This window comes from Accipiter gentilis, chromosome 21 (genome assembly GCF_929443795.1).
Source record: "Accipiter gentilis chromosome 21, bAccGen1.1, whole genome shotgun sequence".
NCBI lineage: Eukaryota > Metazoa > Chordata > Aves > Accipitriformes > Accipitridae > Astur > Astur gentilis.
In genome coordinates, this window is record NC_064900.1 from 25,636,249 (window position 1) to 25,650,824 (window position 14,576).

At 39.3% G+C, this 14,576-nt stretch overlaps 1 protein-coding gene across 1 annotated transcript in view; it reads left to right on the top strand.

Moving 5' to 3' along the window:
• Positions 1 to 647: 647 nt before the first annotated feature.
• NCAM2 (neural cell adhesion molecule 2) overlaps positions 648 to 14,576 on the top strand; it is a 322,614-nt gene continuing 308,685 nt past the window's right edge. The window contains exon 1 of the mRNA XM_049824891.1: positions 648 to 786. Within this exon, the coding sequence (XP_049680848.1) occupies positions 672 to 786 (115 nt within the window). The 5' untranslated portion in view covers positions 648 to 671. The remainder of the gene's footprint in view (positions 787 to 14,576) is intronic.

Genomic DNA, 14,576 nt, shown 5'->3' on the forward strand with positions numbered 1-14,576 from the left:
CCCTCTGCTCCGTTCCACTCCCCGGGCCGGCCGCTCCCGCGCAGGGGCGCCTCGCGGCAGCGGGCGGCACGCACCCACCGCCCCCTAACGGAGGCCTCGCGGGCGGCCGCTGTGGGCGCCGCCGCCACGAGCCAGGGCACTGCGGCGGGGGGGGGCGGTGAGGCGGTGGTGGGAGAAGCGGGTGCCAGAGCTACGCCAGCCCCCCTGGGGCGCCGCTCTCGGCTCTCCCTGCCAAGGAGGCTGGGGCTTCCCGCTAGGATTCTCCGTCGTCAAGCCGCCGCCTCTCCATTTAGGCTGTCTCCCCTCAGGCGACGGCGTGGGGAGCAGGCTCCGAGGGGCCGCGGTGCCGTGGCGGGGGAGTTGCCTCACGCACAAGCCCCCGCCCCGGGAGGGGCTGCCGGCGGGCGAGGAGGGGGGAGAGGCTTCGAGCCTGCGGCCGCCTCTCAGAGCAGCGGAAGAACCTGTCGGCGCAGCCGTTCTTCGGTAACGCGGCTCTGCGTGTGGCGCGGAGGGATCCGCGCGGCCCGCCGTGTGCCCGCCTCCTGCGCGGCGGCCGCTGCCTCCTTGATATAGTGCGGCACGGGAAGGCGCTGGCAGTCACTTGGCGAGCGGCGCTCCACGGGTGCGGGGCTGCGCGGGCGGGCGCGGACGGGCGCGGACGGCAGCGGGGTATGCCTGGGCTGGTCAAGCACCTCCAACTTGGAACTGTCCACCGGCGGCGCGAGCTCCTGAACATGAGCCTCCTGCCTCTCTACCTGTTCGGATTGCTCCTCAGTAGCGGGCAAGGTAGGAGCGGGAATACCTTCCCCCCCCCCCCCCCCCCCCATTATTATTCTTACCTATGTTGTCTGCTCGCTCAGATTAACATATAACCGGAAAAGAAATGGAATAAGAAATAAAGCAATGTATCACCCTGGAAATAAATTAAAAAGGACCTAAAACTTGCTTCATCGTGTGTCCCCCGTCGTCGTCGTCGTCGTCCCCCCCCCGGTTTTTTTTAAGTCTTCAAATGGTATCATTTATGGGGGGGGGGGGGGGGGGAAGCTGGAAGGTGCTTTGCATGGGGTTTCGCCTTTTTAGGGTGATAAATGTGGGAAGGAGATCAAGCAATTAAAAAAAATACATCTGCCGGGGATCGCGCTTTTAAATAAGCGTCCATTTGAGGGGAAGGCAACGTGAGCCTCATTTTTTGGACCGGAGAGGAGTGCTGTCGGTAGAGCCAGTGAGAAATCTGACCTGAAATCTGCCTGTCGGGGTTTCTCTTCCCAAGACCGTTCCTCTCGCTCTGCGGAGACACCGAGCCCCGCGGCTCGTGGCGGCGGGGTGTGCGTGTGTGTGTACGGCCGCGGGCTCGTGAGCGGATGCAGAGACTTTTTGCAATAAGGCCACGGAGGCAGGTGTGTGCGGAGACGGGGCGTGCTCGGGTTGCGCCTCTGGGCACTGTTCGCCTTTTGCATATGTATGCGCATCTATACATTTAGCGCTTCGTAAAACACGGACTTGGGGGCTGCGGCGTGGCTGGGTTCTTGGGGTTTGTTTTTACTTTTTTGGTTGAAATTGTATTTACTCATTTATTTCGGATGTCAGCGGTGTGATTACTTGAGGATTTGTGCTACTTTAGGAGGCAGGGAGGGGAAGGGCCGCCGGGAGCGCGTTCGTGCGCGGCGTGGCACGGGGAGGGTGCCCCTCGGTGAGGGGTAATCGCTGTGTTTCGAAACTGTTCGGGCAAGTTTCTGGCGTTCATTGGGGGCCGAACAGGGCTGCCGGTGCCTCCTGTGGGATGCCCCCTGCGAGACACCTGAAAGCGCTGTATTGCCTGCACCTGAGAGGGTGGGCGGGGGCCCACGCTCGGGCCTTTTTAAGGCGGTTGGGGTGGTGATGGGGAATAAAACCCCACCTGGGCCCGCGGAGCCGTGGGAGCGGCAGGGATCGGCCCTTGGCCCCTGGTGCTGCCGCCTTGCAGCAGGGGGCGGCAGAGCTCCACGGCGGCCGCCGGTGCACGGGCACTACCCCGCGCTGGGGCTGGGGCGGCTTTGCCCCCCGTCCGCCCCGAATGCGGGCCCCGAAAGGGCGCGCCGGGGGGCGGGTGGGTGGGTGCACTCACCCGAGCTCTGGAGCGCCGGGGCTGAACCTCACCCAGATGCTACACGGTGTCTAGTGAGGTGGTAGTGAGATCTGTTGCGCTTGAGTCGGGGTGGGAGGACTGTGCCTTGAGGTATTAAGACCGCAGCTCTGAAGGTCTCCTTCAATGCATTTATCGCTAAACGTCATACCATACAGACGTTTTGTCTCCGTGATAGGCAAAAAGCCACTAGATACGCTCAATTTATATGGAAATCCTTCTGTGCTTTTGGCACGTCGGAATGAGCTCTGGAGGTCTCACGATTAGCAGTGATTCAGAAACACTTCGGAGGCTTTTTGGCATAGCCAGCACTGGCATGGCAAAAGAGGAGGAGAACGGGAAAGCTTCCTTCGGGATTCGCGTTGATCTACCTAGGTGTAGTGCTTGCAGAGATATGGTCTGTGCTTCCTAACGGAGGAATGGTAGAAAGCTAGTTTGTGAAGTGTGACTACTGCAGCGTAGGAGGATTACATAGTTTTGGTATCTTACGAATGTCAGGAGATAAATAATGGAATTAAATTCTAGATGCTATTAAGCTGAGTTTTAAAAATTATAGGGGATACACGTGAGGGGGAGATGGAAAAAAAAGAAGAGGAAAGCAGACTAAATCTGATAGCAAGTTGTTTAGTCTCAATTTAAAAAAAAAACCACAACAAAACAGCTGTTTGTTTGTTTTTTTGTGTTTTTTTTGTTTAATAAAGGGAGTGAATTGTATTGGTGGGGGGGGAAGAGTAAGATTTTTTTTTAACTGGCTGTAGAAATAGCAGGAACATGCAGCCTCAATCCACAGCAGGGGATAGTAAATGGGAGTAGGAAAACACCTGCATATGGAACATATTCCCATTTAGGTTGCTAGGGGAGAGGAAAACTCTACAGTGATTTTTTTATTTATTTATTTTAATAAGCATCATTGTAGTGAAGTATTTATTATACTTTTTTTTTTAATGCCTCCTTGAATTAAACTCGAGAACTTCTTGAAGTGATTCAAATAATTTCAGAGGCTATTCCAAAAAATTTTGGGATTTATCTTGTTTTGGGAATGCAGGGGCAGGGAACACTTAGATCATCAACTGAAGTCTGTGGTGTTTGTGAGGTGGGTTTTTTTGTTTGTTTGTTTTTAAGAAAACTGGTGTTATGTGAGTAATAAATTATGATTATTACTTTTTTGATGTTGAATTAGAGATAGTGTGGATGGTTAAGAAAAAAAACAGTAACTAGATTTGGATCATTCACTTTGGAAATATTGAAAGTCTTAGGTTAAGGATTTATATTTCTAAGAGTATAGCTGCAGTAGATTTTATGAAGAATGACTGAAGCTTTTTCTTTCTGAAGTGCTGGTGTTTAAGACTGGGGAGAGGAAAATGAGAAGCATTTGTTCCATTTCAGATCAGAGCTGTTTGAAAACAAGTAGCAGACAGCAACCCCCTCCCCCAGCCCCTTAAATTAAGAGCTTATGAATGTCATAATTATCTACCAGGGCCAAATATTCCCTCTCCTAATTTTGTCACAAGGGAGGATTTTAACTGGCAATGTTATTAGGCTAAAACAAAAGGTTTCTTAACCTTTCAAAGCTGTCCAGACAATTCATCCAGAGTGAAAGGCTCAAATTTACTTAGCTTTGCTTTAATAAAAAATGAAACAAAACTCACACACATACCCTCCACACCCCGAACCAACAAAATAGCCTATTCCACTCTGTAAATCTGCTTTTTAACATGGGTAGTAATACAATGCTCAGAAGAGAAGGCTTCATTGGTTTTTACCAGTGTGTGGGGACACCAACTTAAAGTGGATGAAATGGACATCTTCCCAGATTGCAAAATCCTATTTCTTTTACCACTCTGCATAATACACGTTTCTTTAGGTTAGCAAATTTGAGTTGCAGTAGAAAATGTTTTGCTTGTAGAATTTAATCTATTTTGTGCTCAGGAGATTCATAGGAGTGAGTACTAGTTCAGTCATTGTGCTTTAAGTTTCTTCTTTTCACTGCTTTGATAATGAGTTTGGTTTTGTTTTTCCTGAAGAGTTTCTCTTTACAAGTGCTTATAAGGGACTGCTTGTTAATAAGGAACATCCCCCCCAAAAGACATGCCAGCATGTGTGTCTTATTCACCACAGTGCAGTCACTTTCTAGAATCTGGCTTCTTTTGGCTTTTTGTGTAGGGAATCCATGAAACTTGGAATTTTTTAAATCAGTGAGTTTGTCTACTGGATTAAGTGGAACTAATATTTTACTCCAGTTGTATACCAAAATCTGAAACATATCCTGAGACTCCAGCTAACCATTTTTTTTCTGCTACCAGTTGATTTATACAACTGCTCTAAGATTAGAATACATCTACTACCTTCTCTTCTCCTTTTCACTGTTTAAAAAAAAAAAAAAAAAAAAAATTGGACAAAAAGTAGTGTTGGATTTGCTGTTTTAGCCTATGAACCCCTCTTCAGGTGAAGATGAGAATCAAAATATCTGCCTGAAAATAAACCTCGACTGATGAGGTCTAAAAGATTGACTTAAGAATGGATGGTTGAGAAATATGTATAGAGTTTTGTTTCATGCATTCCTATACAAAATGGAGTTAGAGATATTTTTATTGTTTGCAGTGGCTCTAAATAATGATATGTATGAAAGATAAAGTCATAGAGATAAAGCTTTAAAGTCTTTTTGAAGAGGTTGTATAGCATCATTTTGACTTTGTCTTTTTCTCCTACAGCACAGTTCATGAATTTATTTAGGTAACATTCCTATAGATAAAAATAATGAGTTATTGGAGTGTTATGACAAATTTATGTATGATTTGCCTTTCATGGCCTTCTTTTTTCAGCAAGTATTTTTGAGAACAAATACTATATTTGTTTGCCCTTTTATTGACCTTTTCTTTGAGGCACCTTTCCCAAGTGATTCATGTTTACTTACTGATTTTCTTCCAATTTACTTCAGTAATCCCCTAGTTACATTCAGCACACGCCATTTGATTCCATCACAAGTGAGTCAAGTTAATATGACATTTTGGGAAACATGTTTTAACTACACTGTAATTTGTGGCTGTGAGTTGAAAATCCATTTATTAAAGAGTAGGACATAGACCTCTCCAGATAAAGAATCAGGATTATAACTGGTATTCATATTTTAATCAGTTTATACCAACTAATTCATGCCAGATATTTTATCTGGTTGGTTTGTTTGGTTTTTAGCATACACATTTGTTTTGTAAAATAAGGGCAGTATACTTGATGAAGTGTATCCTGAAGTTTTACATGTCACAGGTCATTTGAATTTTATTTTTGATGGCTCTTGAATTTCAGAAGTGGGAGAAATGTGAGAGAAAACTTAAGGATATCCTGATGTATTAAAATCTGAAGGCTCATTGGAGTCTAATAGACTAGACCCAGGCCTACTGGTATCTAATATATCTTATAATCACCTTTTGTTTTGACCTAATCCATTAATCATGACCTAATTCTGACCTAGTAATGGTGTCTCATCCCCTCCCTTCCTCCCAACCCCCCTTAGTGTAACTGCTTTCTAGTTTAGGTATTTGACTACAGTAATTCAATTTTTGGTAACTAGTTTAAAACTGAGAATAATTTTGAATATTAAGTAGAGCATTCGGAGCACTACTTGGTGTTACTTCAAGAATCTGAGTATGTCCAGCTTCAGTAATACAATTCTGCATTCTTTCACAAAATTTTTTTATTGCTTTTGTAGCTCAGATTCTCTTAATACCATGATTGTATGGATTTGGATATTTCTAATGGATATTAGGAAAATGAAAAGAATTAGTTTAAAATAGCAAGGTACTCTTCAGATGTCCTGTATTGTGCTATAACATCTTGAATGGCGTACCTTAAAAAATAAAAGTACCAAGCTTCTTATTTTTGTTATGTGGCTAAATTTTTATATTGTTTTTTATCATTTGACTGATGACATTGTTAATTGGAGAAGATATTCTCTGCTTCGCTTTGCTGTAGACGAGCTCAGAATCTACCTCTTAATTTATTGAATGGAAAGAATAAAAGAGTTAAAGAATGTAAACAGGGAGAGTCATTTATCTGGCTACAGCTATTTGTGGTGACCGTTTATGATATTAAAATCTTTTTGTGCTGGAGAACAAATCCATTTAAAAAATTACTTTAAAATTATGTGGAAAGGAAACAAAGAACACGTGTGCATACACAAGTGTACTTTTTAGTAAACCCTTTTTAACAAGACCCCTAAGCATTTGAATAACCTGCATTTGAACAGCTCCATAGAAGTACTGTTGGTTACATTAATCCAGAGGCTGTCACACTGAGCAGGAGTCAGTTGACTTCAATGGGTTTTGGAGCTGTGGAGTATGTGAAAGCATCTTTTGAAATGGCAGAAGGTAAACAGATTTCATTTTTTAAATAGCATGAGGTTGGACAATACTATCCATTTATGCTGCTGTTATGATTTAGAAATGTCTGATTAACAGAAAATTTCTCTCTTTGCATCTGTGCATCGAAACCTAGATCATTAAATGGCATGACATGGGAGTAGTGGCTTGAACTACAAATATAAAGTAAGATCTACTGCAGTATGAGCTATTTATAATGTAGTTATTAAATATGAAGATGAATATGAGCATTGTGGCCAAACTCTACTGATTCTAGTCAGAGGAGAATTTCCATTGACTTAAGTCTATGTTTGTGTGACAAAAAAACCAGGACCAGTTCTTTAAAAGCAATTATTTTACTGTCTAAAGTAAGTTCATTTGTGAAGGAGGTAGACAGTGAAGTGCATAAACTAAAAATTCATTACATGGTTTCTGCCTATTTAAGAACAGTACTACCATTTAAAAACCCAAGACCAAACACCTTTTGAAATGTTTTACCTGTTTTCTGCTCATTTTAGAAAAGAAAAACAGTTGGTTTCTTCTGTTCTTTAATACAATACACAGGGAGCATTGCAAATAGGATGAAGAGATCAAGTCTTTTAAAAACCTGTTTGAACAAATGATTTTGGTAAGCCTGGAGATCTACTAACCAAGGCTGTCATTTGCTACCAGTTTCCATGATCTAAATATAATCTTATCTGAAGCAGCCAGTTTGTGGATGGACAATATCTGGATAAACTTGGGAAGCAACATTAAGTACTATTTAGTCATCTTCTTCATTGGTCTTGCCTATTATTACTGAAATAAATTTCCTCTTACCCAAGTACTATATAAGGTCCACCAAGAACTAGGTTTACATAAAAAGCATAAAACATGGACATGTTAATTTAAGATGTAGTGGAACTTTACAGAAAAAAAAAAAAAAAATGAAGCGGGGAGTAGAAGTGGCTTTTTTTTTCTCCGCCCAGTTATTTTTTTCCTCCTACCTTAATTTTTATTTTTACTTTAGAGGTGTATACTGGTTTTTATTTAGTGTTCTAATTACTTGCGTAGTATTGCTAAACAGCAGACAAAGTTTGATTCATAAAATTCATAATTCAGCAAAATCCATATATATCCATTTATTCATATCTCATGCTTTCAAGTACCTCTGCGCTCTCCGTGTGTTCATCCCTGGAAGTCATCTTCTTAGCAATCAAATATCCCTCACAATTCATTTTACCAGGGTAACAGCTCAAACACTTTTAGCATCCACGGCCTTGTAAAGCAGAATTTGCAACACTGATTACAGTGCAAAAGAGATACTTAAGAACAAGGAGGGGTTTTTTTACAATTGCCCTGATGCAGATCAGCTTAAAATTTAAGTACTTAACGTTACCATTTGTTAAATTAAGATAACCACTACCAAAAGGCTAGGAAAACAAATTCTAAAAAAGGTAGGAAAGAAAGACCAAACAAAAAAAATGTAATTAAATGAAATTAATGAAAATTGTCCATGAATGTAACACGTAGCTCTGAGCCTGTCAACACAAGAGATGGGCAGCTTCTCTATGGTATGTATAATTATGACTATCATGGAAGAGTTGAGCAAGGAATTAGTATTACTCCATTACTTACAACACTGCAACTAAGGGACTGAACATATTTTCTTTTTTTTTTTTCTTTTTTTTTTTTTCAGTTTTCTTTCATCATTTTTCCCTTGTTCAAGTTGTTGACACAGCATACCAAGTAGATCAAAGTATTGACAGGTTTTAAGAACAAATTCATGCAACAAAGGTTTGCCAAGATTATTACAGAAGATCACATAGATATAACCTGACATATCCGTGAATGTTGTAGGGTGCACTGGCAGAGGTATCACACTGTTCTTGTTCTGTACTTTTTCTGTTTCTTTATGACTCTTGCCTTGAGTCTCTGTCAGATCAGGGTCACTGGAGTATATTGATCTTTTTTCTGATCCAGTAAGCACATTAGTTTATGAGTATGGGATGTTCAAGAACTTTAAAAAGTAATGCTATCTTATGTTATTCCTGTTACCTGGTCTTCAGTACATTTAACACATCCACCTTTCTACCCTCTCGCCCAAACCCTGGATCTTTATGTTACTTTGACTAATCAAGATAAGACAACATAATATTGACATAATAACATTTCAGTTTTGATTACATCTTTCCTGTTATAATAAAGAAGAAAATTCATTTTTCATGGTCAGTACAAAGAACTATTCATAGTAAGAGACAGAATTACCTCTCCCTATATGTTTGTCTCAGTGACACACGCCACAAGGATCCCCATACACTGCTTTAAGTCTCTCTCTTTTTAAATACTTTATTATTTTAAGTATAGACCTGACTTGATACATGCCAAATTCAGCTGTGGTACAAAGGTCTGTGAAGTTAATGGGTTTGAAATTGCTTGCAGCTTGACTGAATATGGTACAATGTGTTTTAGTAGCAAGAAAATTGATGTCAATGACTTTGTTTTTAAACTGAATTCATAGTATGCTGCAAATGGCACCTCTTGGGCCAAGTGATGAGGACAACAACTCCTTGTATGAATTTCATGTATGAATTTCAGCTTATAGCCAAACAACTGCTATTGTTACTTAGGCTACAACTGCAATGAAAATAATCAGCTTAATATTAGCTAACTGGAAAGGGAATTTTGAAAAGGGAATTTTCATTCATACGCTAATAAATTATTCAAAAGCTACAGGAATATTATGTTGTAAGTAATGGAGTAATACTAATTCCTTGCTCAACTCTTCCATGATAGTCATAATTATACATACCATAGAGAAGCTGCCCATCTCTTGTGTTGACAGGCTCAGAGCTACGTGTTACATTCATGGACAATTTTCATTAATTTCATTTAATTACATTTTTTTTGTTTGGTCTTTCTTTCCTACCTTTTTTAGAATTTGTTTTCCTAGCCTTTTGGTAGTGGTTATCTTAATTTAACAAATGGTAACGTTAAGTACTTAAATTTTAAGCTGATCTGCATCAGGGCAATTGTAAAAAAACCCCTCCTTGTTCTTAAGTATCTCTTTTGCACTGTAATCAGTGTTGCAAATTCTGCTTTACAAGGCCGTGGATGCTAAAAGTGTTTGAGCTGTTACCCTGGTAAAATGAATTGTGAGGGATATTTGATTGCTAAGAAGATGACTTCCAGGGATGAACACACGGAGAGCGCAGAGGTACTTGAAAGCATGAGATATGAATAAATGGATATAAACTGTTTTTTTAAAAAAACCAAACACCAAAACAACCAAAAAACCCACTTCAGGATGAAAATTAATTTGTGGCCAAACAAATAGGACTGTAGAGCATTATGTGAGCAAGAGGGAAGATGTATGGTTATTCTTAAGATGGTTCTTTATTAATTTATGAAAGGATTACATTTAATGAGTCCCCAGAATGTCCCAGGAGATCCCTTCAAGTTATGTGCTTCTAAGACATTGTTCATATAAAGATTCTCAAGTTGGGGGGGGAAGAGGGGGAAATAATTTTCAAATTACTGAATGATACTTTCTGGAAAATATAATTGAGTGTTTCTCATCCATTAATAGGTGTTACATAGCAGATATTACTTCTTGATGCAGGAAGAATTGCCAGTTTCTTTGGTAGCTATTGCAAATTCTGGTGGTGTCACTAGATGTTGTTCATACATTAAAAAAAAAAAAAAAAAAAATTAAAAAATTGCTCTCCACAGTTGTTTCTGGGAAAACTTAAAAAAACCCAGATGCTTGGGTGTCAGAAACTTTTTTTCTGTTTTTTAATATCTGAAATTTTTTTCTCACTTGCTTACATCTCTGAAAGTGGAAGAAAACTGTTCTTAGAAAATGCAGCCTTAAATTATTTATTTGCATATATAACAATAGTAGAGAATTACAAAGATAAAATTGCACAACTTTGAAACATTGTGGTTTTTTGCTAATCACCTGAATGATTTTTTTATTTGTCAAACATCCATATTTCACAGTAGAAGGTTTGCTTTTGTTTCTTTCTGTTTGCTTTTTATTCCCAAATTCTAATTTTGTTAATCTTATCTGGGATTTGAAATTCAAGATGAATTATACCCAACTGGGCATTGCTATCAGTAATAAATAATGCAATAATTCACATACTCCTGTGCTTTCTGTGTTGGGGAATAATATCCTAACTTTAGATTAATGAAAAAACAAACGCTGACTTTGTCTAATGAAGACTGTCTAGGGTGTAATACAAATGCTACATCTATCTCTAGCCTGTATAGTTTATTTTAAGAAAACCATGTTATGAGAGATGAGTTCTGCTGACAGAACTGTACACACCCTGCAGTCATGGAACTCCCACTGAAGTCGATGGGAGACTTGTGTGCCAAGAGTACTGTTTCAGGGGTTGTACTGATTGCAGCTTTCAGGGTCTGATTGAAGCTTTCAGGAGTTGTATAACTCCCATATGAGTATGTGGGAATTTTGACTTAGCAAAGAATAGAAAATCAAGCTCTAACTTTTTGTATATTTAAGTAGTGGGCATGTTTATAAGGTAGGGCTGAGAAAGTGTGGGGCTAATCCAACAGCACAGAAGAATTAAGAATGAAAGGGATGTTCTGGTGTACTGGCTTCTGTTCAAGATAGTACGTGAGACAAAAAAAAAGATATTTTTCTCTGTTTTTTAATAATAAACCCAAAGACATATTGTAAGTATTGTAAGCTACTGATTTCATTTCCTCTTTCTGGGAACATATGAGAAAACTGAGCTTTGTAAAATTAATCATCACTTAGTTGTTGCAGCCCAGGTTGTACCTGTGTTGGAGTTTACTATTCAGTATAAAAATTCATCATTTTGTTTTGTTTGTCATTTTGAGAGTTTTGATTTACTTGTTTGTTTTGGTCTGCGGCATTGTGACACTACTCAAAATTGTTCCTTAGGTGTTCAGTATTCAGGTCATGCCTGTAGGTCTGTAAGCATACTGTCTGAGTGATCAGATGTTAAATGGATTTGTGCCAGTTTATGGCAGCGCCACACATTGGGTTCAACAGCTTTTAACATTTAGTCAAAAAAATCTTCCCCAGCACCTTTGCTGTGACAGTCTTTGGATTATACAGCCTGTGTACATGCAGAATTTACATTGCTGGGTTTGAGAACTGTTTTATAGGTGATGTTTTCTATACAGTTCTCCTAAACTCGTGGTAGACTTATTCTGATTTTACCATTCTTAGAAGTAAATTTAGAGATGTTTATTTAATGTCATGGTAGTAGTTTTCAGTTCTGAGTGCACGATATGCTTACATGCTGCTAATTTTAAAATTAATTTTGTAATTACATTCACTTTTTCTGTATCATTTGCAAACATTAGTATAAATGAAAAGATTCCTAGGTGTGTTCTAAAACCTCAGGAATCACCTGCTTCATTCTGTGCAACCCTTTATGTGCCACACTGATAGCCTTTTTTTTTTTTTTGTCCTAGGTACATGAATGAACACTTTATCTGCTCTATATAAGAGCAGATCTGGATGGGGAAGCTATTGTTTCCTGTAAAAATGTTGATGAAAATAAATACACTTTCCTATGAATCATGTATTTTGCATTTTTAGCTACTCAGGATCTCATTTAAAAACAAACAACCACAAGTAATCAAAACCAAGTAGTAGTCCTTTTTCAACAGAAAAGTCCTTTTGCTGTTACACAGAGTTCTGATATCTGTTCTTCTGTGCCCATTTTAAACCAGGAAAGACAACTGTAGCCATTGAATGGACTGAAAAATTAAAAGAGAGAGACTTTATTGTCATGTAAATATTACAAAAGCTATTCTAAAGAAATCTTACTTGATTTTTTTTTTTAATTCTGATTAATGAATGTTACTATTGCTTTAATGCACCTTAAATATGTTTGTTACCATTTCCTAGGCTGAAGCCCACTGAATACAGTCCTGAAAGGTTTCTAGATAGTCTCTGTTTACACCCACGTCAATGAAAGTTAGCCCTGCAGAAAACCTTTTCCTGTTCATAATCACACTGAATCTATTACATGTGACCTGCAAGTAGTAAAGAAGTAACATCTCTATCTGCCAACTTATAGAACAGTCTGTTTCTGCAGTGATGTTATAGTTTTACCTATGAAAATGGCTTAATGAATTTTTTTAACTACATTTGTGAATGTTTGATCGGAAAAAACAGGGTTGTAATGGGGGGGAAAAAAGAGGGGAAACGCAAGCAGCAGGAAGGAAGGAACACCTAATATTTATTGAAGGCACATGTTTTCCTCAAAGAAGAGACACTTCTCTCTTTGCTTATTGTTGTTTTTTGTTTTCTTTTTGTTTGGGTTACTTTTTTAATATTTTTTGAAGAGGGGGCTGTTAAAAAATAAAAATCTGTTTTCATAACCCAGGTTTGTTTTAAAGCATCACAGTTTCATGTAATGGCTCTGAAAGATTTTATTCTTGAGACTGGAAGACAAGCCTTACTCAGAGGTATCATCTGCATGACAGGCCTTTTGTGTTTAGCACTGAGTTGTGTTTTTTGTCATAAGAACACTGAAGATGAACAAAGGTCAATTGGACTGTTTCCAGGAGATAGAGTGAACATTAAGAGCCATGTTTGTAGAAATCATGACACACAGTGTGGGGTCATTTTCTGTTAACATCTGATTGTATCTTTTTACATACTGTTGACTCTTAGCAAACCTTGCTCATTCCTCTTGCAAATAGGGTATTGTGAGGTTTTTAAAATGTTGGGAAAAGGTAATCCAGGCATTCTCACTAGTGTTCATCAGGATCATAAAAACCTAGAATAGCTCTGCTGTTCATATTTCCATTTGAACATTTGCAAATATACGTGTTCCAAGTTTATTTTGCTTGAATTTTCAACTAAGTTTAAAAAATAATATCTTAAAATTATCTGAGGTTTTTCTGAAATTCATTCCTAAAAATAGCTGCACGTGTCTATGACAAAGAATTACTAAAACAGCAAAAATAAGACTATAAGCTTTTCTAAGCAGCTATTAGGAAAAAAAACGCACAGTGAAGCAAAAACATTTCACAGTAAACACTTTTAAACAAACAAAACTCCCCACATTTGTATTATAGCTCTGAGTTTAATTGTTCATGAAATATCTTTGTGTAAGGCATAATTCCTAACTACGTAAAGAGGGTTTTTTGTGATTTTGTTGTTGTTTGGGGTTTTTTATTTTTAGTTTTTACATTGTAAAAGTATTTTTGGGGTCCTGCTGTCTTACAAGAAGTAAAATGAGAGTGGAAACAGTTAAGCTTCTCGGATTCATTGAGTTGATGCTGAGCTTTGCCTTGTGTCTGTTTGGCAGAATTTCTCTTCTCTAGCAATGTTTCCGTTCACTTGCATTGTGCAGTGTAACTGCATTATCTAAACTGAATTTTTGAGGTATGATATTAGGGACGTAAAAATTTCTGTGGTATGTCGTGGTTTAACCCCAGCCAGCAACTAAGCACCATGCAGCTGCTCACTCAATTCCCGCCCCCCCCCCAAGTAGGATGTGGGAGAGAATCAGGGAGGAGGGGGTAAAATTCTTGGGTTCAGATAAGAACAGTTTAATAGAACAGAAAGGAAGAAAATTGTAGTGATAATAACAACAAGACAATGGCAATAATACTAATAAAAGGATTGGAATATACAAAACAAATGATGCACAATGCAATTGCTCGCCACCTGCTGACTGATGCCCAGTTAGTTCCCGAGCAGTGATCGCTCCCAGGCCAAGTCCCCCCAGTTTATATACTGGGCATGATGTCACATGGTATGGAATATGTCTTTGGCCAGTTTGGGTCACCTGTCCTGGCTGTGTCCCCTCCCAACATCTTGTGCCCCTCCAGCTTTCTTGCTGGTTCAGGCATGAGAAGCTGGAAAATCCTTGACTTGCTATAAACACTACTTAGCAACAACTGAAAACGTCAGTGTGCTATCAACATCCTTCTCATGCTAAATCCAAGACATAATGCTATACCAGCTACTAGAAGGAAAATTAACTCTATCCCAGCTGAAACCAGGACAGGTAAAATTTTTAATTTTGACCTCTTATATTTGGTAATGCAGATAGTCAGTTTACAACCTGGAAATAAAAAGGGCTGATTCAACTGAAAAAATG